Source organism: Cnephaeus nilssonii, assembly GCF_951640355.1.
Source record: "Cnephaeus nilssonii genome assembly, chromosome: 11".
Taxonomy (NCBI): Eukaryota; Metazoa; Chordata; class Mammalia; order Chiroptera; family Vespertilionidae; genus Cnephaeus; species Cnephaeus nilssonii.
Genome location: NC_137082.1, coordinates 33354115 through 33378832, shown reverse-complemented (window position 1 = coordinate 33378832; position 24718 = coordinate 33354115). Strand labels below are relative to the sequence as shown.

Here is a 24718-nt window from a genome sequence, read left to right as displayed (position 1 = left end):
TCTATAAATTAGAAAACAGAAAAATAGAAAAAAAAATCAATGACAAATTGATTGTAGTGATGGTTGCACACTACTCTATGAACATACTATAAAAAAGACGACACAGCCCAGCTCAGTGTTTGAGCGTCAACCTAAGAACCTAGAGGTCATGGTTCGATTCCCGGTCAGGGCACATGGCTGCGTTGCGGGCTTGATCGCCAGTGTGAGGCGTGCAGGAGGCAGTCAATCAATGATCCTCTCTCATCATTGATATTTCTATCTCTCTCTCCCTCTTCCTTCCTCTCTGAAATCAATAAAATATTTTTTTTAAAAAAAACAGGAAATGTACACTTTAAGTAGGTGAATTCTGTGTTTGAATTATATCTAAATATAGCTATGACTTCAAAAAAAGGTCATTTTCAAGGATTTGACTTTATTTTTTTTTTTTTTTAAGTTTAAACGTGAGCACAAGACTTTATTGTGAATTAAGGGGAATTAATACAGCCTCCAGGATGTAGAGGGTGGGCAGGCTCTAAAGCACTGTCCACGGATTTGTGACCTCTTAAAGGATGCCTCTTTTGTTCTGATCAAATAGACTATATTCTACAGATTTAGTAACCACCAGTTTAAATGTAAATCATCTTTTAAAATCAGACAACTCAAAGAATTCTTGTATAATATAGAGCAATACATTTTTCTCTCCTACTGGTTTATTTACCAGCCAGACCCATATGTTACATTAAATACTGTCATAAAAAGAAGATAGTTATATACCTGGCAATCAAATTCTAGTTGGACAAAAAAAAATTCCATGTTAGCTTAAGTTCCAAGACATTATTTTTTTAAAAGTGTAGCACATCATTAATTTCACATTCACCATGAAATAAATTAGCCCATTTCACCAAAAATAAACCAAGGGATATACAGCATTTAGGTAATTCCTCCAGAACCCTCAGGCTCCTAATACAATGTACCACCATTCTGCAAAGGAGCTTTTTTCTAATATTTTCTCTTACCTGGTCTCAAAGGTGTCACAATAGCTTGTGGAGGATTTGCTTTTCTCATAGGAGTCATGTCAGGAAACCTATTCTCCAAATTGGCCTTCTCTTCTGTGAAATGATAAGAATGTCATTATCTACACAAGCAAAATAAGTCAGTGCCATGCACTTAAAATGGGGCCTAAAGCCCCAACCAGTACACTTCTAACTCATTTGACAAGTACAAGCAAAATTCTAGTGAGTAAAAAAAAAATGAGTACACATTATACGTCAGAGATAGACTGTGAAAAGTATCACTAAAACACTGGCAACAGTGAACAATGTATTTTAGAAAAGAAGTACAGACTACACTGTGAACAGCTCCTTGTCTTTGCTTGATTCAAAGTTAGGACCATACAAGCATGAACTGGGCTTATCTACCACCTAAATACATCATGTTCCTTCTAAAGAAAACTGTAGCCACCAAGCTCTGCAGGATTTACAAGGGACTTCTCATAGTCTGAGTTGAGGTTATTCCTCAATTAGGGTAGTGAGAGGGGAGTATGAGGTATGTGAGAAAGGAAGAGAACTAGGCTTTATGCAGTAATTTTGTTTTATGTTCTGCTGTGCCTAAAGTCAGCACAAAGCAATGAAACGCCTGTTCTACCCCGGCCTACTGACAGAAGTATCAAGATTGTGGTGAGAATGCCCTAGCCAGTTTGGCTGAGTGGAGAGAGTGCCGGCCTGTAGACTAAAGGGTCCCAGGTTCGATTCCAGTCAAGGGCACATGCCCAGGTGTGGACTTGATCCCCAGGAGGGGGTGTGCAGGAAGCAGCCAATCAATGATTCTCTTATCATTGATGTTTCTATTTCTCTCTCCCTTTCCCTTCCTCTCTGAACTCAATAAAAGTATATTTTAAAAATAATTTTTAAAAAAGATTGTGGTGAGCCCCAGCAAAAAACATGGTGCATGTAAACTGATTGCAACTGTGTAAAAAGATGTGATTACTTGGAGGAACTAGAAAGCAATATATTAGAACTAAGGTTTTGAAAAAAACAGTGGGATTAATCATTTTCTTCCCAACTATCCTATATAATAAAAGGCTAATATGCAAATCGACCAAACAGCAGAATGACCGGTCGCTATGATGCGCACTGACCACCAGGGGGCAGATGCTCAACACAGGAGCTGCCCCTGGTGGTCAATGCACTCCCACAAAGGGAGCGCAGCGGCGGTGGCAGGAGCCTTTCCCACCTCCATGGCAGCGCTAAGAATGTCCCACTGACGGCTTAGGACATCCCCCGAGGGCTCCGGACTGCAAGAGGGTGCAGGCCAGGCTGAGGGACCCCCCCGACCCCCCGCGAGTGCACAAATTTCGTGCACTGGGCTTCTAGTATGTAATAGTATTGTTATACTAGTATTTCCTTTTTTTGATTTAAAGAGAAACTGTGAAAAAAAGATAACAGACAACCCAACCATTTCCTCAGAATTTCCGTAGAGCAAGGGCATGGAAAGACCCCTGTTGGGCAGTTGGCGCTCTTGTCTATCTTTCTTCCCATACCACTTCCAAGAAACCTCTCCTCTTGGGATCTGGATTAGACACCATTGAAGTCCTTTCCCAGGAGAATGGCTTATGCCCTTACATTTGGACTCTGCATTACCAGTGCTAAGTACAGCTTCAATGGACTCATTTTCCTATCAATATTGATTTCTCTTAATAAGGAGTAAAAAGGACATGCAAAAGAATAAAATGAAGGGGCCCCAGCAACTACTACCCTGACATAGTCTCATATATTACTCCAAAGTAATATAAAAATATAATCATCCTTGCCCTAACCCCGTGGTCAGCAAACTGCGGCTCACGAGCCACATGCGGCTCTTTGGCCCCTTGAGTGTGGCTCTTCCACAAAATACCACGGCCTGGGCGAGTCTATTTTGAAGAAGTGGCATTAGAAGAAGTTTAAGTTTAAAAAATTTGGCTCTCAAAAGAAATTTCAATCATTGTACTGTTGATATTTGACTCTGTTGACTAATGAGTTTGCCAACCACTGCCCTAACCAGTTTGGCTCAGTGGATACAGCATCGGCCTTCGGACTCAAGGGTCCCAGGTTTGATTCTGGTCAAGGGCATGTACCTTGGTTGCGGGCACATCCCCAGTGGGGAGTGTGCAGGAGGCATCTAATCAATGTTTCTCTTTCATCGATGTTTCTAACTCTCTATCCCTCTCCCTTCGTCTCTGTAGAAATCAATAAAATATATATTTTTTAAAATATATATATAACCATCCTTATTTATTATTGGCCTGGTTCAGGGTTTGTGCCACATCACATGACCCAACATCAGGCAATCTTATCTCTGTTTAGGGACTGGGTTCTGAGTAGCATAATCCTTCCCATTTAAAAACAAATTGGGGAGGGTTAGCAAGAGGGAGACAAATCTATACTAATAAAATGGTAATATGCTAATTAGGCCGGGAGACATCCTGGGAGACCTTCCAGACGTCCTTCCGGACAAAGCCATGGTGGCAGGGCCAAGACAGAGGCAGTTAGGGTGATCAGGCCAGGAAGGGAGGGCATTTGGAGGTGATCAGGCCAGCAGTGGTGGGCTGGCGGGGGTGGGGGGTAGTTGGGGGCGAGCAGGCTGGCGGGGGGTGGGGCAGTTGGGAGTAAGCAGGCCAGCAGGCAGAGTGGTTAGGGGTGATCAGGCAGGCAGGCAGGCAGGTGAGCGGTTAGGAGCCAGTGGTCCCAGATTGCGAGTGGGATGTCTGACTGCTGGTTTAGGCCGGATCCCAGGGATCGAGCCTAAACCAGCAGTCAGACATCCCCTGAGGGGTCCCAGATTGGCGAGGGTGCAGGCCTGGCTGAGGAACACTCCCCCACACACCGTGCACGACTAGTATAGTTATAAAAAGGCTCCTTGTGATGTTACAAATGTTCAGTATGTTGACGGTGGTGACAGATCCACGAACCTACACAAGTGATAAAATTGCATAAAACTTAATACACATAAACAAAAGTGAGTATAAGTGAAATGGGAAATCTGAGCAAGATTGTGGATTGTATCAATGTCAATATCCTAGTTGTAATATTATACTCTATGCCCAGTGACAAGTAGAGCAAATTTTCACGTGGCTGCCATCACTATAGACATGGTTTTGAGTCCTAGAGTTTCACTCAACTTTGCTTCATCGTATTTTAAGAAAATATGGATTTCTGGATTTTCCCATATATCCCTAAAGTTTAAATTATTTGTCATTCTTAACCGCAAAATAACGTTGTCTTATACTGATAGTTCATTCCCAAAATACTGAGCACTTCAATTATTTCTCTCATATCATGGATGACAAAGTATCTTGATGCAGAAAGGAATTTACATTTTAATTATTTTCTTTCAACCCCTTCTTTTTTTAAGATCCTCAGAACAAAGCAAGCCACTAACCCTTAAAATGGCAGAGAAAGCAGACACTTACCAAACCAAGAATCTATGTTTTGGGGTTCTTCCTCCTCAGTCAAAGATGTAAAATTGATGAAGTCCGTGGGAGCATCATAGGAATAAGACATTGTCCCCACCTTGGCACAGAAGAGCAGGTTTTTCCAATATTAGTGTCACTTTTCTCACCAGGTCAACTTATAAGAAAATTTCAAAAACTTGACTGCATATGTCTTATTTTTCAAATCAAATCAAGTTATTTTTGGTAACTTGAAAATACTCCTTGAGGTAAATATGGTAGAATTAGAAAATGGCCAAGTTTGAGTACCTACAACATGCCATCCACTGGGCTAGTTGTTTTACATTCATTATTTTATTTTCCCCTCAATCTACCGTCTTCTCACCCAATTTACTCTCTCTGCCCTGAATAACCCAATCCAATTTTCTCTCTCTCTCCCCCACACAACCCAATTTCTGAAATGCACACATTAAATTTCATACCTACTAACCAAAATCTTCCTCATCATTCAAAGTCCAATTCAATTCTCTACAAATTATTTCTCAATTTCTATCCCATTGTACATAATTGTTGCTTCTCCAACGCTATAGTGCTTTGTTTACCGTCCAATTTTATATTAATAACCTACACAAATGTCTCTCCAAGTAGACTATAAGTTCCTAAAGACAAGGATGGATTTTACTCATTTGTGTATGCCTCATCCATCAAGGTGCTTAGAACAGTATCTTATACATCAGGGGTCCTCAAACTTTTTAAACAGGGGGCCAGTTCACTGTCCCTCAGACCGTTGGAGGGCCGGACTATTGTTTAAAAAAAAACTATGAACAAATTCCTATGCACTCTGCACATATCTTATTTTGAAGTAAAAAAACAAAACGGCAAAAACACCCGCATGTGGCCCGCAGGCCGTAGTTTGAGGACGCCTGTTATACATAGTAAGAGCTCAATACAGCCGAAACCGGTTTGGCTCAACGGATAGAGCGTCGGTCTGCGGACTGAAAGGTCCCAGGTTCGATTCCGGTCAAGGGCATGTACATTGGCTGCGGGCACATCCCTGGTAGGGGGTGTGCAGGAGGCAGCTGGTCGATGATTCTCTCTCATCGATGTTTCTCGCTCTCTATCCCTCTCCCTTCCTCTCTGTAAAAAATCAATAAAATATATTTTTTTAAAAAAAGAGCTCAATACAGTTTTGCCACATTTAGGTTTTCTTTCCTTATTTTCATAAAAATATTGTTCCTGGGCATGAAGAAAAAGACTTAAAAATATATAAGCCTTGGCCAGGTGGTTCAGGTGGTTGAAGCGTCATCCAATAAAAGGTTGCAGGTTCAATTCCTGGTCAGGGCATATACCTAGGTTGCTGGTTCGATCCCCAGTCAGGGCCTGTACAAGAGGCAACAGATTGATGTTTGTTTCCCTCTCCCAGTGATGTTTCTCTGTCTCTCTCCCTTCCTCCCTAAAATCAATAAACAAATCCTCGAGTGGGGATTTAAAAGCATATAGGAGATTAAAAATGGTGGTGGAGTAAGTAACACTGACACACTCCCAGGACCAAACTGAAATTACAACTAAAATAGCATCTGGGATCTAAACACCAAGCTGGGCCCCCCAGCAGAGAGCACCAAAACTGAGAAAGGTGCTGGCATAACATCTGGCTGTGAAAAGCAGCAGGGCTGTTGTCTGCCACGGACAAATGGCTGGAAATGCAGGCACTCTCTTAAAAGGCCAACGCACAATTCACCTTGGGCTCTGGCTGAGGGAAGGCAGAGTAGACTGGAGCTGTGTGAGCAGAAGCCAGGGTTCACCCTGGGTTCCTGTGCTGAGTCATTCCCTCACACTGTGAAGGACATCTTTTCTGGGCAGACCTTTGCTATCCAGACGGTTTTTGCCTGGAGGGGTGGCAGTTGCCACATCCTATTGGAAAACCCCCTGCCCCACCCTATGGAGTTTCTGAGGTCGTTAAGAGACTGAAAACAGCAATTAGCCTCCAGGCAGAATCAATTGTCCCACTATGTTGGAAAACCTATCACCCCACCTGTGGATGATTTCCTGAGGCTACTGAAGACTGAAGACTGAATCCAATCAGTCTGCAGGCAGAGGCAGGTTTCGGAGGCTTTGAGTCTTTGCCTGATCTAATTAATCAGAAACATCATTTAACACTGTCCTGCACTAGAGACTGGGAGGGCTAGCAGATCTACCTAATACACAGTCACAAACCCAAACCAGCAGCCAAAATGGGGAGACAAAAAAACCAACAAGCCTGAAATGAAAGAACAACAAAATTCTCCAAAAGAAGAGCTAAATGAAATGGAGATAATAAATTTATCAGACATAGAGTTCAGAATAATGATGGCAAAGATGCTCAACAGCATGAGAAAAGATAACTCTGAAGAATGACATAGCACAGTGGTCGGCAAACTGCGGCTCGTGAGCCACATGCGGCTCATGAGCCGCGGTTTGCCGCTCTGTTGACTAATGAGTTTGCCGACCACTGCCTTAGGGAAAAACACTTAAAAAACATTCTCAACAGCTTGAGAAGATAACTCAGAAGAATGACATACAAAGGACTTGTGTGCAGGCATATGAGCCTAACCAGCGGTTAAGGACAACAGGGGGGTGGGGGCATGTGTGGGGAGGGGTGTGGGATGGGAATGGGGGGACGAGGACAAATATGTGATACCTTAATCAATAAAGAAATTTAAAAAAAAAATAAAAATAAATAAATAAAAAATAATAAAAATAATAAAAAAGAAGAATGACATAGCACAGTGGACCACTGACATAGCACTAATAAACAACACAGATGTATTAGGGAAAGCTGAGGATTGGATTACTGAATTAGAAGACAGGGTAGGAAAAAAAAAAAATCACTCAATCAGAGAACCAAAAAGAAAAAACAATTTAAAAACAGGAGGACAGCTTAAGGGAGCTATGGGACAACATGAAATGTAATAAGTGTGCCCAAGAAGGAAGTGAGCAAGGGATAGAGGACATGTTTGAAGAAATAATGGCAGACTTCCCTAACCTCATGAAGAAAAAAGTCACTCAAGTACAGGGGACACAGAGAGTCCCAAGCAAAAAGTACCCAAAAGGGCTCACGCCCAGACACATCATAATTAAAATGCCAAAAATAACAAAGAGAGAATCTTAAAGGCAGCAAGAGAAAAACAATTTGTTACCTACAAAGGAGCTCCCATAAGGCTGTCAACTAATTTCTCATCAGAAACTCTACAGGCCAGAAGGGAATGGCATGAAGTATTCAAGGTTATGAAAAGGATAGATGGTAAAATAGTTTCCCAGACAAAAAAAGGCTAAAGGAGTTTTCACCACCAAACCAGCACTGCAAGAAATGCTAAAGAGACTACAGTAATGAGAAGAATACAGAGAGAAACATAGGCATACAGAATGAAAATAGTAATAAATAAGTACCTATAATAATCTTAAAAGTAAATAGTTAAATGCTCCAATCAAAAAACAGGGTAGCTGAATGAAAACAAAAACATGACCCAATTATATGCTGTCTACAAGAGACTCACCTTAGAACAAAAGATTCATATAGGATGAGAGTAAAGGAATGAAAAAAAGATTTTCCATGCAAATGAAAATGGAAAAAAAAAAAAAAGCTGGGGTAGCAATACTCATATCTGACAAAGTAGACTTCAAAATGACGGCCATCATGCTGAAGGGAGGCCGGGCTGGAGGGGGTCAATGGGAGAAAAAGGAGGACATATGTAATACTTTCTACGATAAAGAATTATTTTTTAAAAAGAAGGCCATCATAAGAGACAACAAAGATCACTACATAATACTAAAGGGATCACTCCAACAAGAGGATATAACCCTGGTAAACATATGTACATCCAATATAGGAGCACCTAAATATATAAAAAATCATCTAGAGGACTTTAAGGAAAAGAACAACAACAATATAGTCATAGTAGGGGAATTAAACACCCCACTGACTTCACTGGATAGATCTTCCAGACAAAAAAATTAACAAGAAAACAGGGACTCTAAATGACACACTGGATCAGAGGAGTTTAACATTTATAGAACATTTCACCCCAAAGCTGCAGAATATACATTCTTCTCAAGTGCAATGGGTCATTCACAAAGATAGACCACATGTTAAGACATAAAACAAGTCTCTACAAGTTCAAGAAGATTGAAATCATATCAAGCATCTTCTCAGATCACAATGGAAATTAGAAATCAACCAATCAGAAAGAATGTATGCACCCCTATGTTCATAGCTGCACAATTTTCAATAGCTAAGATCTGGAAACAGCCCAAGTGCCCATCAGTAAACAAGTAGATAAAAAAGCTGTGGTACATTTATGCCATGGAATACTATGCAGCAGTTAAAAAAAAAGAATCTCTTACCCTTTGAGACAGCATGGAAGGACCTAGAGAGTATTGTGCTAAGCAAAATAAGCCAGAGAAAGACAAGTATCACATGCTCTCACTCATATGTGGAATCTAACAAAATAAACTGATGAACAGAGTAGATCCAGAAACATGGAAGCATGGAACAGAGTACAGAATCTCAGAGGAAAGGCGGGGGAGGGTGGGTGGGAAGAGATCAACCAAAGAACTTGCATGAATATACGCATAACCCATGGACACAGACAATGGGGTAGTGAAGGGCTGAGGTGGAAGGTAGGAAGGGCTGGAGGGGATCAATGGGGGGAAAAAGGAGACGTATGTAATATATGTATGTAAAGATTTTTTTTGGGGGGGTGGGGATTGTTAATCCTCACCCAAGGATATTTTCCCATTGATTTTTAGGGAGAGTGGAAGAGAGAGGGAAAGACAGAGAGAAACATCAATGTAAGAGAAACACATCGATTGGTTGCCTCCTGTACCTGCCCTGACCGTCTGGGCAGGGGAGGAGCCTGCAACCAATCAAACCCCGGACCCTTTGGTCTGCAGGCCGATGCTTTATTCACTGAATCTAACTGGATAGGGCTCAACAATAAAGATTTTTTTAAAAAAATAAAAATTAGAACACAAAAAAAGCTTTTATTTTTTTTTTTTAATCTAAAATGCAGAACTATTCCAGCTTCTCTCTGCTCTCACATACATATATATTTACTTTTAAAAATGAGATCAGCTCGGCCAGCTGGCATGACTCAGTGGTTGAGCGTCAACCTATGAACCAGGAGGTCACAATTGGATCCCCGGTCAGGGCACATACCCAGGTTGCAGGCTTAATCCCAGGTGTGGGGGATGCAGGAGGCAACCGGTCAATGATTCTCATCATTGATGCTTCTAGCTCTCTCTCCCACTCCCTTCCTCTCTGAAATCAATAAAAATATATTTTAAAAAATAAATAAAAGTAAAAATGGGATCATTGACATTTTGCATGTTCACAGACATATTTTCCATGTCAATAAATATTGATATATAATCAAATGATGGCTATACCTTAACTTACTTATTCCTTATTTTTAGGCTTTTCCCAGTATTTTCACTTTAAAGATAGTACTATATCCTTGGAACTAAACTTCTGTACACATCCATAATTGCTCCCTTAAGATAAATGCTTAAAAATGGAATTGCTGCCTTTTGCTACATACTGTGAAATGTTCCTCAGAAGTAATACCCACTTACATTATCAGAGAGGTGTGCTGGTTCCCCAAACTGTCACCTTTCTCTATATTATACCACTATAGGTATACTCTGAGAGAAATCATAAGATTAGTTACACCCAATTTCACTGCTGCTCAGTGGTTTGGCCAGCATTTCATTAGTTTCTCTCAGTGGCCTGGGATAATTCAGAAGGTACTTCAGTGCCTCAGAAACATTTGTTCTAACACATTTGGTTTATATGTTGACATCAATCCATATAGTAGAAAACTTCATCTTCCCATGGTCTCGTATGAACTCAGATCTCCACAGATTACCTTTATAATAATTGCCTCAGTTGAAGGACTTAGTTTAGAAACATGATATTTTTTAATTGGGAGGCATCTTAGACAACAATAGCTAAGATCTGGAACCAGCCGAAGTGACCATCAGTAGACAAGTGGATAAAAAAGCTGTTAAAACTTTTGCAGTTTATAGATAAGAATTAATTGATGCAAAAAGGGGTACTTCAAAGTCACCCAACAATTAATACTAATGATCATGTTAAAAATAGTTGCCAAAGGTGCTTATACATGCCAGGTGCCATTAAGTACTAAATATGTACTATTCCTAATACTCTCAACAATCTGTAAAGTAGCAATTATTATCCCCGTCCCAGAAGAGGAAGCTGAAGGTAAAAGAGATTAAATGACTTGCCCAATAGCACAGTTATGTAAAACAGATTTAGATCTACAACTGAGGTCCCTGACTTCAGTAAAATGTTCTTTCTATATCATTCTTCCCTCTCACTCTGTGAATTAGAGAAGCATGTTAATGTAATTAAGGTTTATATTTTTATAGAAAGTAGTACTATATTTATTTCTAAGTAGATCCATTCTCCATAGTGGTTTTTTTTGCCATTCTAACTTTTTCACTCTCACTTATTTCTACTTTCAGTATTCAATTTAACTCAATAAGCTATTTCTTAGTAAGTAGTTCTTAAGATGTGGGTTTTGGTGATATTGAAGCTCCTTTCTCAAAAATATACCAAAAAAAATAGATCTAGTCTCAAACACAAAGGAATTTAAAAATCTAGACAGTAGCTGAAGTCCTATACTCTCAATAAATAAGGCAGTACACAATATTTAAATTATATAGTATGAACTATAAATATAAAGAGAAATAGAGGTTAACATAACCTAAGCCATTGTTAAGTATTTTTAACTGAACATCATCAAAACAGTAGGAAGCACAAAATAATGGAAGTCACCTAGACCAGCGGTCACCAACCGGTTGTCCACGGACCACTGGTGGTCCGGGAGGTCCGAAAGGTTGGCGACCGCTGACCTAGACTGCCACCTTCCGAGCTTGGAGTAGCCATGGGACAGTTCTGGCCAATGAGAAAAAAGTCAGAATCTGCTGACAGATTCATAAGAAAACTTATATTTTTTTCTGATACAGCTACAGCCCCTGGTCCTGCCCTTTTCTTTCACCCTCCTTCTTGCCTTCAAAGCAGATATAAATGGTTAGAGCTATAACACCCATCATGTACACATGAGTGGATGGCTAAGAGTATAACTGACATTGGCTCTGATATCACTGAGCTACTGATCTTTGATGATTAAATATCAGCAACCGCCCAACCAGTGTGGCTCAGTGGTTGAGCAATGACCTATGAGCCAGGAGGTCACAGTTCGATTCCTGGTCAGGGCACATGCCCGGGTTGGGGCTCGATCCCCAGCAGGGCGTGTGCAGGAGGTGGCCAGTAAATGATTCTTTCATCATTGGATGTTTCTATCTCTTTCTCCCACTCCCTTCCTCTCAGACAGTAATATGTTTTTGTATAAGCCATTAGAATTACACTTTCTGTCACAGACAGACAAAAGTAATACCAAGTAACATACAAGTCCAGAAATTTAGCCACCTTTGGCATTTATTAGATGTATGTGGCCAATGGGCAACTCATCTACCTTTCTGCCTACCTACTTCCCATAAACAAATGAAAAGATATTTCCAGTGCTATGAAATATATTACCATAACATTATCACTGCCTTTGACCTACTGATAACTTTCTTCTCTTTGATTTCTATTCAAAGGACCCTTATCGAAAGATTCCCCAGTAAATGACAGTGGTTAAAATTCCCCTTCTACAAGGAGAAAGTTTTTCTGTTCTTGTGAACAAACATGCTGAAGACATGGGAAAATGTTGGATTCCCATGATCTTAATGCCTAACCCAGGTCACTGGGAACACTTCCCAGGCAGGAATGTAATGAAGACAACTAAAGTTGGGGGAGGGAAGAGGCAGGAATGTAATTTTGCAGCAACCCCACTTACCCTCCTAAAAACCATGATTCCACTAAAGCATGCTGCTGAAAACCACCTGGAAAGTATTCAAGTTTAACCCCTAACACCCCTTTTTCTTTTTTTACTTATGGAGCTACACTGCTAACCTCTTTGGAGGGCAATTTGCATTTTTCTTTTTGAAAGATCTTGCCAAACATAAAAATTTATCTTACAGGTATGTATTTATGCATATATGTAAGTATAAGAATATTCAGTATAGAATTGTGCATAAAAGCCAAAAAACTGAAAACTCAAAGTCCACCAATAAGAGATTTGTTGTATAAACTATGGCACAAATGTATATATTAGGTAACTTTATACGTGATTATATGTGCAGAATAAGCTCCAAGAGCTATTGAATGAGAAAAGCAAAATGCAGAAATGCATGCCCCCGTTCATGTCAAAAAGAGAGAAAAGGGTAATATATACTCATTTATACCTTTGTACATTCACAGATTGTTGTGGAAGGAGACTCAAAAATGTTAACAGTACTATTTGGGTCTGGGAAGAGAGCTGGGAGTTCGGGGTCAGGAGAAGACTTTCTATTATATGAACTTTTATACTCTCTGAATAGGTTTTATTATATAAATGCATACCTTTTCAGTTTAAAAAACTAGTTAAGCAGTATTTATCTCCCCCTAAATCTATGTTTCTAGAGTTTTCTGGAATTTTTATTAAGCATTCTTAAATCCAGCAATAACTGTTAAAACTCTTGATTTTTTGAAATAATGCTTCCCATTTACGTGGTCTATAAATTGGCTACTAACTTTCACATATACAAATGTTACATATTCTCTTTCTTTAGCAATGTTTCTGTAAAAAGTTAAATTGGTCCTGGACATTGACTTAATAAAAAGGTATGCAAACTTGAAAAAAGCTAAAAATAACAATAGCTATTAATTACTGAGTATTTATGACATGCCAGGCTCTGTTGGCAGTGTTTTACTTTAAGTCACTAAATCCTCACAATTACCCTATGAAGTAGGTACTGCTATTACCTTCATTTTACGGAAGTGGAAACTGAGGCAAAGATATTTACTACTTATTCACGGTCACAAAACAGCTAAGAAGTAGTAGAACCATAATTTGAATCCAGACAAGCTCTAAAGGGTATGTCTTTATCTACTGCACCACCCACTACCTTTCATATTTATTTTAAAATAGATATTTGTATAGATCAATATCAAATGTCAAGGAGCAAGAGACAAAACCATTTATAAGTAATAATATATTTCAAATACTGATCTCTACTACAGGCTAAGCACCTTATCAGGCACTTCATATAAGTCATCTCATTTAAATGAATTAACAATATAGAAAGTACATACCATCATCATCATCATCATGATTTTACAAATAAGGAAACTGGCTCAGAGAAGTTAAGCTACTACAATTACCAACCAGTGTAGCAGTGTTGAGTTTTAAGACCAGGTCCACAGGATTCCAAAATCTGGAATTATTATAACATGCAAGGTTTTCCTATAAATATTTCTTCAAAAATGAGGTAGTCTTTAACAAAATATTAGCAAACCAAATCCAGCAGTACATTAAAAAGATCAGATATCATGATCAAGTGGGATTTATTCCAGGGATGCAAGGTTGGTACACTATCCACAAATCAATTAATATGATAGACCACATAAACAAAATGAAGAATTAAAACCACATGATCCTATCAATAGATGCAAAATTGATAAAATCCAACATCCATTTATGATAAAAACTCTCAGCAAAGTGAGAATAGAGGAAACATACCTCAAAGTAATAAAGGCCATATATGATAAACCCACAGCCAACATCTCTCTCCCTTCCTACCTTCCTCTCTGAAATCAATAAAATATTTTTACTCAATCAGCAAAAACTACAAGAGTTTCCCTCAAAATTGGAACCAAGATAGGAATGTCTGCTTTCACTATTCTTATTCAACACAGTACCAAAGTCCTAGCCACAGCAATCATACAAGAAGAGATAAAAGTCATCCAAATTGGAAAGGAAGTAAAACTGTCATTATTTACAGATGACATGATACTGTGTGCAGAGAGCCCTAAAGATTCCACACAAAAACTACTAGAACTGATAAATGAATTCAGTAAAGTAGCAGGATACAAAATAAATATCTAGAAATCAGTTGCTTTTTTTTTTTTTTTAATCTTCACCCAAGGATATATTTTTCCATTGATTTTCAGCGAGAGTGGAAGGGAGGGGGGAGAGGAAGAGGAAGAGAGAGAGAGAAAGAGAGAGAGAAAGAGAGAAAGAGAGAGAGAGAGAGAGAAAGAGAAAGAGAGAGAGGTGAGAGAGACATATCGATTGGTTGCCTCCTGCACTCACCCCAACCAGGGCCAGGGGATCGAACATGCAACCCAAGTACATGCTCTTGACCATGAATGGAACTCAACACCCTTCAATGCACAGGCTGATACTCTAATCACTGGGCAATGCCAGCCAGGGCAATCAGTTGCATTTTTATATACCAATAATGAAATATCAGAAAGGAAAACTAAGAAAACAATCCTATTCATAATTGCTTCAAAACAAAATAAAATACCGTACCTAGGAATAAATTTAACAGAGGTAAAAGATCTATACTCAGAAAATTATAAGACACTGAAGAATTAACATAATTAAAATGTCCATACTAAGCAATCTACAGGATCAACACAATTCCTATCAAGATACCAACAGCATATTTCACAAAACTAGAATATTCCAAAATTTCATATGGAACCACAAAAGAACAATTTTGAGAAAGAAGAAAAAAGATGGAGGTATCATGCTACCAAATATCAAACTATACAAGAACTTAGTAATTAAAACAGCATGATACTGGCATAAAAACAGACATATAGATCAATGGAACAGAATAGGGTGCCCAAAAATAAACCCACATCTTTATAGTCAATTAATATTTGACAAAGGAGGCAAAAGCATACAATGGGCTAAAGAGAGTCTATTCAATAAATGGTGCTGGGAAAACTGGACAGATATATGCAAAAAAATTAAACTAGACCACCTTCTTATACTATACACAAGAATAAACTCAAAATAGATTAAAGACTCAAATGTTAGACTCAAAACCATAAAAATCCTAGAAGACAACACAGGCAGTAAAATTTCAGACATTTAGTGTAACAATATTTTTTCTGATATATCTCCTTGGGCAAGTGAAACAAAAGAAAAAATAAACAAATGGGACTACATCAAACTAAAAAGGTTTTGCACAGCAAAGGAAACCATCAACAAAAAATGAAAAGACAATCCACTGAATGAGAGAACATATTCTGTTCTGATAAGGGCTTAATATACCAAATTTACAAAGAACTTATAAACCTCAACACCAAAAAACAAACCAACCACAATCCAATTTAAACAGGGGCAAAGGGCCCAGCTGATGTGGTTCGGTGGTTGAGCGTCAACCCATGAACCAGGAGGTCACAGTTCCATTCCCTGTCAGGACACATGCTAGGGTTGTGGGCTTGATTCCCAGTAGGGGGTGTGCAGGAAGCAGCCAAACTTTATTTGGGTGAAATTTTAAAAGAAAATGCACATTCATTGAGAAGTCTGACTCTCCTCAATAAAGGGTGATACACTACTCCAGCCATGAAGACAGAAGAGAAGCAGTCCAGAGATGGAAGACGCCGATGTCGCCTTGCCATACTAGCAGTTAGCAGCTGTGCGTCACTGCAGGTTGCCCAGGACCAAACCAGAGAGTCGGACCTGCATTACCACCATTTGTCCACCATCCAGAACTGAAATGTCATTGCTGACATGTACACATAAGGAACTGTTTGACATTGAAATTGGGTCTCAAAAGAACTGTTAGCCCAGAAAGAAACTCACTACAGACTGATTCATTTGCCTGTCACCATAACCATTATTGCTTGTCTCATTTTTGGTTTTTATAAGTGTATTTCTAATAGCACATGATCTCACTCATCTAGGGGAAATAATGAACAACATAGACGGATGAACAAGAACAGACCCAGAAACAAGGAGGCATGGATCAGACTGTCGGGCCTCAGAGGGAGGGTAGGGGAGGGTGGGGGTAAAGGGGAGAGATCAACCAAAGGACTTGTGTGCAAGCATATGAGCCTAACCAGTGGTTGAGGACAACAGGGGGGTGGGAGCATGTGTGGGGAGGGGTGTGGGATGGGAATGGGGGGATGAGGACAAATATGTGATACCTTAATCAATAAAGAAATTAAATAAATAAATAAAGGGTGATAGCACAAGTACATGAACAAAGCCAAAAGTAACTAAGGGTTATGCCAGTTTCACCGCACTGCCTCTCCTATAAATAATAAATATTAGAATGTAAAACCTTCAAAAATTGAAGAGCACAAAGCCTAGAGGGAAATGGAGCAGGCCAGGGCTAAAGCCAACTGTTTAAATGAGAGAGCCTGAGACATGGTGGGAACTGGATGCCTTCCTGTGCCCCTTAATCAAGATTGAATTTCTGTCAACACTTCTCACTGGGAGGAAGGGCACATGCGTCAACCACATTCCCCCAAACAAATTAAGCTGCCAAGCAAAAGAATCAGCATCACATTTCAAAATTATCTAAATCCACCATAGCTTCAGACTCCTGCAAACTTAGAAACATTATAAGTGAAAAAAATAGCTCTTTCTGACCAATAACTCGTACAATCGAGAAAAAAGCCTCTCCGGTATGTTATGAACTAGTTTCCTTTTAAAAACTGCCTACTGCCCTAGCTGGTTTGGCTCAGTGGATAGAGCATTAGCCTGTGGACTGAAGGGTTCCAAGTTCGATTCCGGTCAAGGGCACATGCCCGGGTTGCGGACTCAATTGCCAGTGGGGGGCATGCAGGGGGCAGCCGATCAATGATTCTCTCATCACTGATGTTTCTATCTTTCTCTCTCCCGCTCCCTTTCTCTCTGAAATCAATAAAAATATTTTTAAAAATAAATAAATAAAGCTGAAACCGGTTTGGCTCGGTGGATAGAGCGTCGGCCTGCGGACTGAAGGGTCTTGGGTTCGATTCCGGTCAAGGTCATGTACCTTGGTTGCGGGCACATCCCCAGTAGGGGGTGTGCAGGAGGCAGCTGATCGATGTTTCTCTCTCATCGATGTTTCTAACTCTATCCCTCTCCCTTCCTCTCTGTGGAAAACCAATAAAATATATTTTAAATAAATAAATAAATAAAAACTGCCTACTAAGTGCCATCCATCATATCATATACATTATTTTTGTTTCCAAAAAACAAAGACTAGCCAAAGCCGGTTTGGCTCAGTGGATAGAGCGTCGGCCTGCGGACTCAAGGGTCCCAGGTTCGATTCCGGTCAAGGGCATATACCTTGGTTGCGGGCACATCCCCGGTAGGGGGTGTGCAGGAGGCAGCTGATCGATGTTTCTCTCTCATCGATGTTTCTGACTCTCTATCCCTCTCTCTTCCTCTCTGTAAAAAATCAATAAAATATATTAAAAAAAAAAAAAAAAAACAAAGCCTAAAAGGGTATACATAATTCCCTCCCTTAAGAAACTCACAGTTGAGTGGAGAATACAATTATAACACAGTGTGATCCTTGCTATAATAGGGGATAAAGCAAGGGCAACTAAGGATAAACTACAGAAGTGCAGAGAAGCATTAACAGAGTAAAGAACCAGAGCCCAGCCGGTATGGCTCCGTGGTTGAGCGTCGACCTTATGAATCAGGAGGTCATGGCTCAATCCCCAGTGTGGAGCATGCAGAAGGCAATCGATCAATTATTCTCTCTCATCAATGATGTTTCTCTCCTTCCCTCTCCCTTCCTCTCTGAAATCAATAAAAATATATTTTTTTTTTAAAAAAAGAAGAAGAAGAAGGGTCAGAGCTAGCTTCCTGGTGGAAGTAATACCTAAAAAATACAGTTCTACCAGGTAAAGATGAATGTCGAGTTTTTCTAGTGGAAGAGATAAATGGAAAGAGGAAACAAATGGGGGGGGGGGGGGGCGGGATATACAATTGAGGAAAACTGCAAAAGAAGCAATGCTACCTTTTTCCAGTCATCTGATATTAACCTCTATTACCTCCCGTCTACCTTTCTTCACTCTAAACCAAAAATAACTAGTCTTGACAAGCTCTATAAATCAAAAGGTGCAGGTTCAGAAGTGAGAGGAAGGAAGTGTCAAAAGGGTGCATTCTAAGCAACGCTGAAATAGTGAGCTGGCAGCTCCTAAGTAAAACAAACACTTCGGTGTGATAGATGTTCTCAATTGAGAACCTCAATATCCAGCTTTCCAGCTGTGTCTTGCCTATTTCTATTGCAGAAAAAATCATGAGCCGAAACCGGTTTGGCTCAGTGGATAGAGCGTCAGCCTGCGGACTCAAGGGTCCCGGGTTCGATTCCGGTCGGGGGCATGTACCTTGGTTGCGGGCACATCCCCAGTAGGGGGTGTGCAAGAGGCAGCTGATCGATGTTTCTCTCTCATCGATGTTTCTAACTCTCTATCCCTCTCTCTTCCTCTCTGTAAAAAATCAATAAAATATATTAAAAAAAAAAAAAAGAAAAAATCATGAGTTAAACAAAAGGAAATATCAAAGAGTAAACAGAGTAACTCAAGACTTCATTAGAGTGTAGTCAAGATGGTCCCATCCCAGGCAGTGCCATTTCCCCAGGGACACCCTCTCCTTCTTTCACAAGGGATAATATATCCTATTACATACCACAAGTTAAATAGTTATTTTCATCTTACCCAGGGAGAAAACACCTACATTTTTTTTGTACATAAGAGATCAGCAGGTGTCAGTAAATGGCAACATAATCCAGCGTGCAATTTTAATTGTTAATATAAGTCACAAACTAAGTCGGAAGGAAGTTAATGTACTTTGTGTTTCCATATTTATGTTTGCTAATTTCTGTGTTGAAATTGGATCTGTTTACAGAAACAGATCTATGAAGCTTCCAAAATTGGGTCAATTTAAAATCCAATGGCAATCCCTCACTGTCCAAGCACTCTGAAGTCAGCACAGGACACAGAGACACTTGTTCTAATTCATCACTGCCCAGAAACCTCAAACAAATGTTTTTCTATCATTTCTCTCCCAAACTTGTGTTTCAGATCACTCTCTTTGAAGAATTACACTCAGGACTGCTTTATTTATCCATAGATTCTATAAACCATAATCCACTCTTATATGACTAATAGAACCTGGATAGAATTCAATGCCATTTACCTCTAGGCCAAATAATGACACAAATCTTTATAAAATGTTAGTGTTCTGATATTCCAAGAGTAAGAAGCTGAAAGAGTTTGTAAGGATTGACAGTGGGACTGCAGGTTGTAATCCTCATAAATTCTCAATCACTCCATCTTGTAGAGAGTTATAACCTTCAAAAGGTTTGGGAAGCAGAACCTAAAAAAGTGATCATCTATGAGGTGACAGGGAGTGAGGTCGACAGTGTTAGGGTCAGAAGATTTTTAAATACTATAAATCTTTTTACATTATTTGGATTTTTGCACAATGCAAATGTATTACATATTTTTAAAATATAAATTTGTGCCTTTATGAATATATACTGTCACTGGGTATGTGAATTAGCATAATTTTCCTATGAGGCAATTTGGTGTTATGTGCCAAAGGAATAACACATAACCATTAAATATGTTCTACAAAATTTTAATGGCATGAAAAAATGGTCATAACCTATTGGGGGGTGGGGGAATAAAGGTTTTCAGTGAATAATTTTTTAAAACCAAATATAGGCACAAAAAACACTGGAAAGAAATCTATCAAAATGTTAGCCACAGTTTATGAGATGGGACAATGGGTTATATTGTTTTCTTTTGCTTTCCCAATATTAAATAAATTTTCTTCCAAAACATGTTATTTTATAAAGATACATTAAATTTACTTAAATACTTTTGAAGCTAATATATTAATGCTCCCCTTATTTTTTTTTAATGTAATTCACTGTGGACACAACCGTACCTGTGGTTTAATCTGAAAGTCCAATCAAAGTTGCAATATACTTTCACCTCTCTTCTGATATCTTGAAGTCGAGCAAGTACTTCTTATCAAGAACCTGAGAGAGAAATAATAATAATAAAGAAAAAGAAACAAGAACCTGGGAGAAGCAGAAAGATGAAGAAACAGGTTCAAGTTCTCTGTAGTAAAAAAAGGTTAACAGAACAGGAAGGAGCTCTAAGATCAAGGATATCCACTCTCAAAACCAGAGTTCTCTGAGAGCCAAGGTCCAAATAGCATGGAACCTCCAAACACCAAACTTCTTAACAGACTGTTGTTCATCAGTGGAAAAGTGTTCTTAAATTTTTGGGGGGTATATTTGCTGTCTCCTGGTGTCTTTCATATTACCTACATCTACTCCCACTTTAAAGCAACCTTTCTAAAACCTGCAATTTAGGAACACTGACATCAAGGGGTGGTAGTGTGCACTTCTATCCTATTCAAATAGGACAAATAGCAGGCACACTTAAAATATGAAAAACACGCCCTAACCAGTTTGGCTCAGTGGATAGAGCGTCGGCCTGCGGACTCAAGGGTCCCAGGTTCGATTCCGGTCAAGGGCATGTACCTTGGCTGCGGGCACATCCCCGGGAGGTAGCTGATCGATGTTTCTGACTCTCTATCCCTCTCCCTTCCTCTCTGTAAAAAATCAATAAAATATATTTTAAAATATATATATGAAAAACACTTTTACTAGGGTTTTTTTTTTAAGTAGAACTAGCATTTTTTAAAATTTTCCAAAGTAAGCTTCTACATACAACTTTATACCTTTCTCACTAATCTTTAATGTCCTCCTAATCAAGTTTATCTACCAAAACAGACAAAAGCAGAACCCCTTCCAGTTATCTACACCTTTTTCACAAAGTACCTTGGGCTGCTGATCGATATGTCCCTGTCGCAAACATAAATCTATTCAAAAAGTTGCTCCCGGTCATCAATTCTGCTTCCTACCTTTACCCATGACAAAGAAAATTAAGTCTGCCAAGGGGCACTTGAATCTCTCCTCCTTTCTTCCCCAGCAATTCAAAAAGAATTAGGGAAGAGACCCAGAAAAGGCTGGAGAAAACAATATATGGAGGATATAGAACTCTGGACTTCTCTGGGTTCCTACACGAGAAATGAGGGCCTTCCCACATAATCCCCTTTCCTGCAGAAGCTTAATTGCAACTGTAGAGTAAATTAACTTTCAGGTTAGAATAAAGACTTACGCATAAGGCTGGCCAAAGTGACTCTACTTTATTTATATAATTTGAAAGTTTAAACAAATTTACCAACCTAATCGATTAAGTCCACTTTTTCATGCCTGCAATTTTATAGTCAATTTAGACAATGCCCATCTGCCTATTCAGTTCAATAGATATTAAGTGGGTGATTTCTATGCACCAAGACTGTTCTAGTTCCTGTCTCACAAACTTTGCTTATCAAGAGCCAGTTTATGTCCCACCTGCTTCACAAAGCCACCCTTGTCCATTTTTAAGCTTCATTGATCTCCCTCACCTCTAAATTGCCAGGGCACTTACAATACAAAACAGTACAGCACTCAGATGCTGTCCTGTCCTCAGCAGGACTGATTTGGGGGAAATCCTTGGTACTTAATTATGAAAACGGTATGTGATAAAAAGAAACCGTATTATCAAGAAAAAGGGGGCAGCCGAAACCAGTTTGGCTCAGTGGATAGAGCGTCGGCCTGCGGACTGAAAGGCCCCAGGTTCGATTCCGGTCAAGGGCATGTACCTGGGTTGTGGGCACATACCCAGTAGGGAGTGTGCAGGAGGCAGCTGGTCGATGTTTCTCTCTCATCGATGTTTCTAGCTCTCTATCCCTCTCTCTTCCTCTCTGTAAAAAATCAATAAAATATATTTTAAAAAAAAGGGGGGGGGGGCAAACCAATCCTATGATATTATAGCCTGGTTCACACTTCTTTCCTCTCCTACCTATAAATGTCCTAGGTTAGGACAAGAAATTAGAAAGGCAATAATACCTAGTTTTTAGATCCAAAGGGGAGGGGCTGGGCAAATATAGATAGAACAGGATTAATTTAAAATCCCAAATAGAAACACAACTCCAAGTGGAATTAAACTCTCCCTCAAGTATGTTCTCACACCACCTCAATTATCTAGTTTTGAAATGTAGTTGTCTGTGACCACAACTATTTTCCTCCACCAAAAGCCACCCTTCTTGAGAGCGGGGCTACTGTTTCACCCATTTCTCTAAGTTTGTCTGGATTGTGGGCCTCAGTTTCCTCCTCTACAAGGTGGAGCAAAGAATAGCACTTACTTCTATGGCTTGATGTGGAAATTAAATGAGAAAGCGCACGCAAAGTGCTTAGCCCAGTAAATGCTTATTTCACACATGTAATAACAATAATTGTTACCACTACTACTAGCCTACAGCCTCTCGCAAATCCTTCTTCCCCTATTTCTCACGGTCAGTCTCCATCTCTACTTCCAGATACAGCCCACTAGACTCAGCCCAGACAGACTTACCGGAAAAAATCTGTAAGGAAGAGAAGGGTGGCCGGAAGACCGGCTCCCCACTCCGCCCCTGCCTGGACGGCGCCCCACAACAAAAGCCTCCAGAAGCCCGGGCCTAGCAACGCGGAGCGAACTGGGGGCTTGGAGGCAACCTCCAGCCGTTCGAAAATCAGGAAAAGGCACCCCGGTGCCCCAGCTGCTTCCCTTTTCTCCCTAAGGCTCACCTCTTCTCAGCTGTAACGGCGGAGCGCCCGCAAGAACCGCCGCGGGATTTACTCAATGCCGTTGAAAATTTGAACCCAGGCTCTCCAGCCGAATGCACCAATCAGACTGCCGGAACTTGGCAATCCCAGCCTCCCGATTGGTCCTACAAATCGCTTGATGCCGGAAGTCAGGATAAAGGAAGAGCAATCACTTGCCCGAAGGCTCCTGGGAAATGTAGTCTCAGGAGATTTCGTGAGCCCATTGGAACAGCTCTAATAAGGATTTACTACAAAGCCCAGAATGCTCAGCTCCAAACTCTTTGGGGAAGGTGGTACCAACTGAGAAGATGGGAAGTCGATTTAGGTAACAAAACAGCACCCATCCTGGACCTCCCCAAAACTTTTACGGAAGGAAATGATAATTTTATTATTCTCCTTGTAACTGTGCATTGTGCCTGATATTCGTAGGAATTCACTTCATTTTAATATAGAATCCCCTGCCTGCAACATAGACTCGCCCTCAGCTTCTCTGCCAATGAAGGAGACCCTCAAATTCTTAATACAGTCCACGCCCTGATATTACTGGTTTAAACAGCGGTTTGTAGGGTTCCTTGTTTTTCTATTTTAATTCCAACTACATCTCGAGTGTTGTTATCCTTGTATTGTAGGAAAAACCACAAAAAACTCAAAGAACTTGAGTACACTTGTCTAATCACGTAATAAGTGGAGGAGATAGGATTTGAATTTAAAATGTCTGGCCCTACTGGTGTGGCTCACTTGGTTACACGTCTCTGTTTCTCTCTCCCTCTCCCTTCCTCTCTCTAAAAAATCTATTTAAAGAGAGAACCCAGCGCTGCCAGCGTGTATCAGTTGTTGAGTGTCCACTTATGAACCAGTAGGTCAGGGTTGGATTCTGGATTCCGGTCAGGGACCTGCCGGGGTTGCCTGCTCCATCCCCAGTGTGGGGCGCAGGAGGCAGCGGATCAATGATTCTCTCTCATCATTGATGTTTCTATCTCTCTCTTCCTCTCTGGAATATATATTGCAGATTCCATCCCCATCCAGGTCAGCTGGTGCTGGAGGCCACCAATGGATTTATCTCTCTCACACCAATGTTTCTCTCTCTCTCTCCCCTCCTCCCTCCCTCCCTTCCACTCTCTAAAAAATCAATGGAAAAAATATCCTCGGGTGAGGATAAACAAAAATAAACAAGAACAACAAATCCAGATGAGTACAAAAGATCTAGTTTCTTCAAAAAAATAAACTGCAAGGTTTTTTTTGTTTGTTTCAATTTGGTTTGGTTTTGTTTTTTTAGTATTTCTTATATTTAGAGATACATATAGAAGTGGAAAGGATAAAATGACTCTTGAATTTTACTTCAAAATAATTGGGAGTGCCCTAGCCGGATTGGCTTAGTGGATAGTGTTGGCCCGACCTGAAGGGTCTCAAGTTCAATTCTGATCAAGGGCACATACCTCAGTGGCAGGCTCAATCCCCAACCCCAGTTGGGGCACGTGAGGGAGGCAACCAATGGAAGTATGTCTTTCTCTCAAACTCCTCCTCCTTTCCTCTCTCTCTCTCTCTCTCTCTCTCTCTCTCTCTCAAAAATTAATGTCCTCTCTCTCTCTCTCTCTCTCTCTCACTCTCTCTCTCTCTCTCAAAAATTAATGGAAAAATATCCTCAGGTGAGGATTAATAATAGTTGAAAGTATGTAGGGGAGGAAAGTAGGTGGGAATATAAATGAAACAAGATTAGCCACA

At 40.0% G+C, this 24718-nt stretch overlaps 1 protein-coding gene across 4 annotated transcripts in view; it reads right to left on the bottom strand.

Moving 5' to 3' along the window:
- TPX2 (TPX2 microtubule nucleation factor) overlaps positions 1–23076 on the bottom strand; it is a 68944-nt gene extending 45868 nt beyond the window's left edge. For 2 of the 4 annotated variants that reach the window (XM_079784140.1, XM_079784137.1), the window contains exons 1-4: positions 22979–23076; positions 20245–20338; positions 4427–4526; positions 996–1088 (exon numbers count right to left, since the gene is read on the bottom strand). In XM_079784140.1, coding sequence (XP_079640266.1) covers positions 996–1088; positions 4427–4517 — 184 coding nt within the window. In that variant the 5' untranslated portion in view covers positions 4518–4526; positions 20245–20338; positions 22979–23076. The other 2 variants (XM_079784138.1, XM_079784139.1) reach the window with 2 other exon arrangements.
- Positions 23077–24718: the final 1642 nt, after the last annotated feature.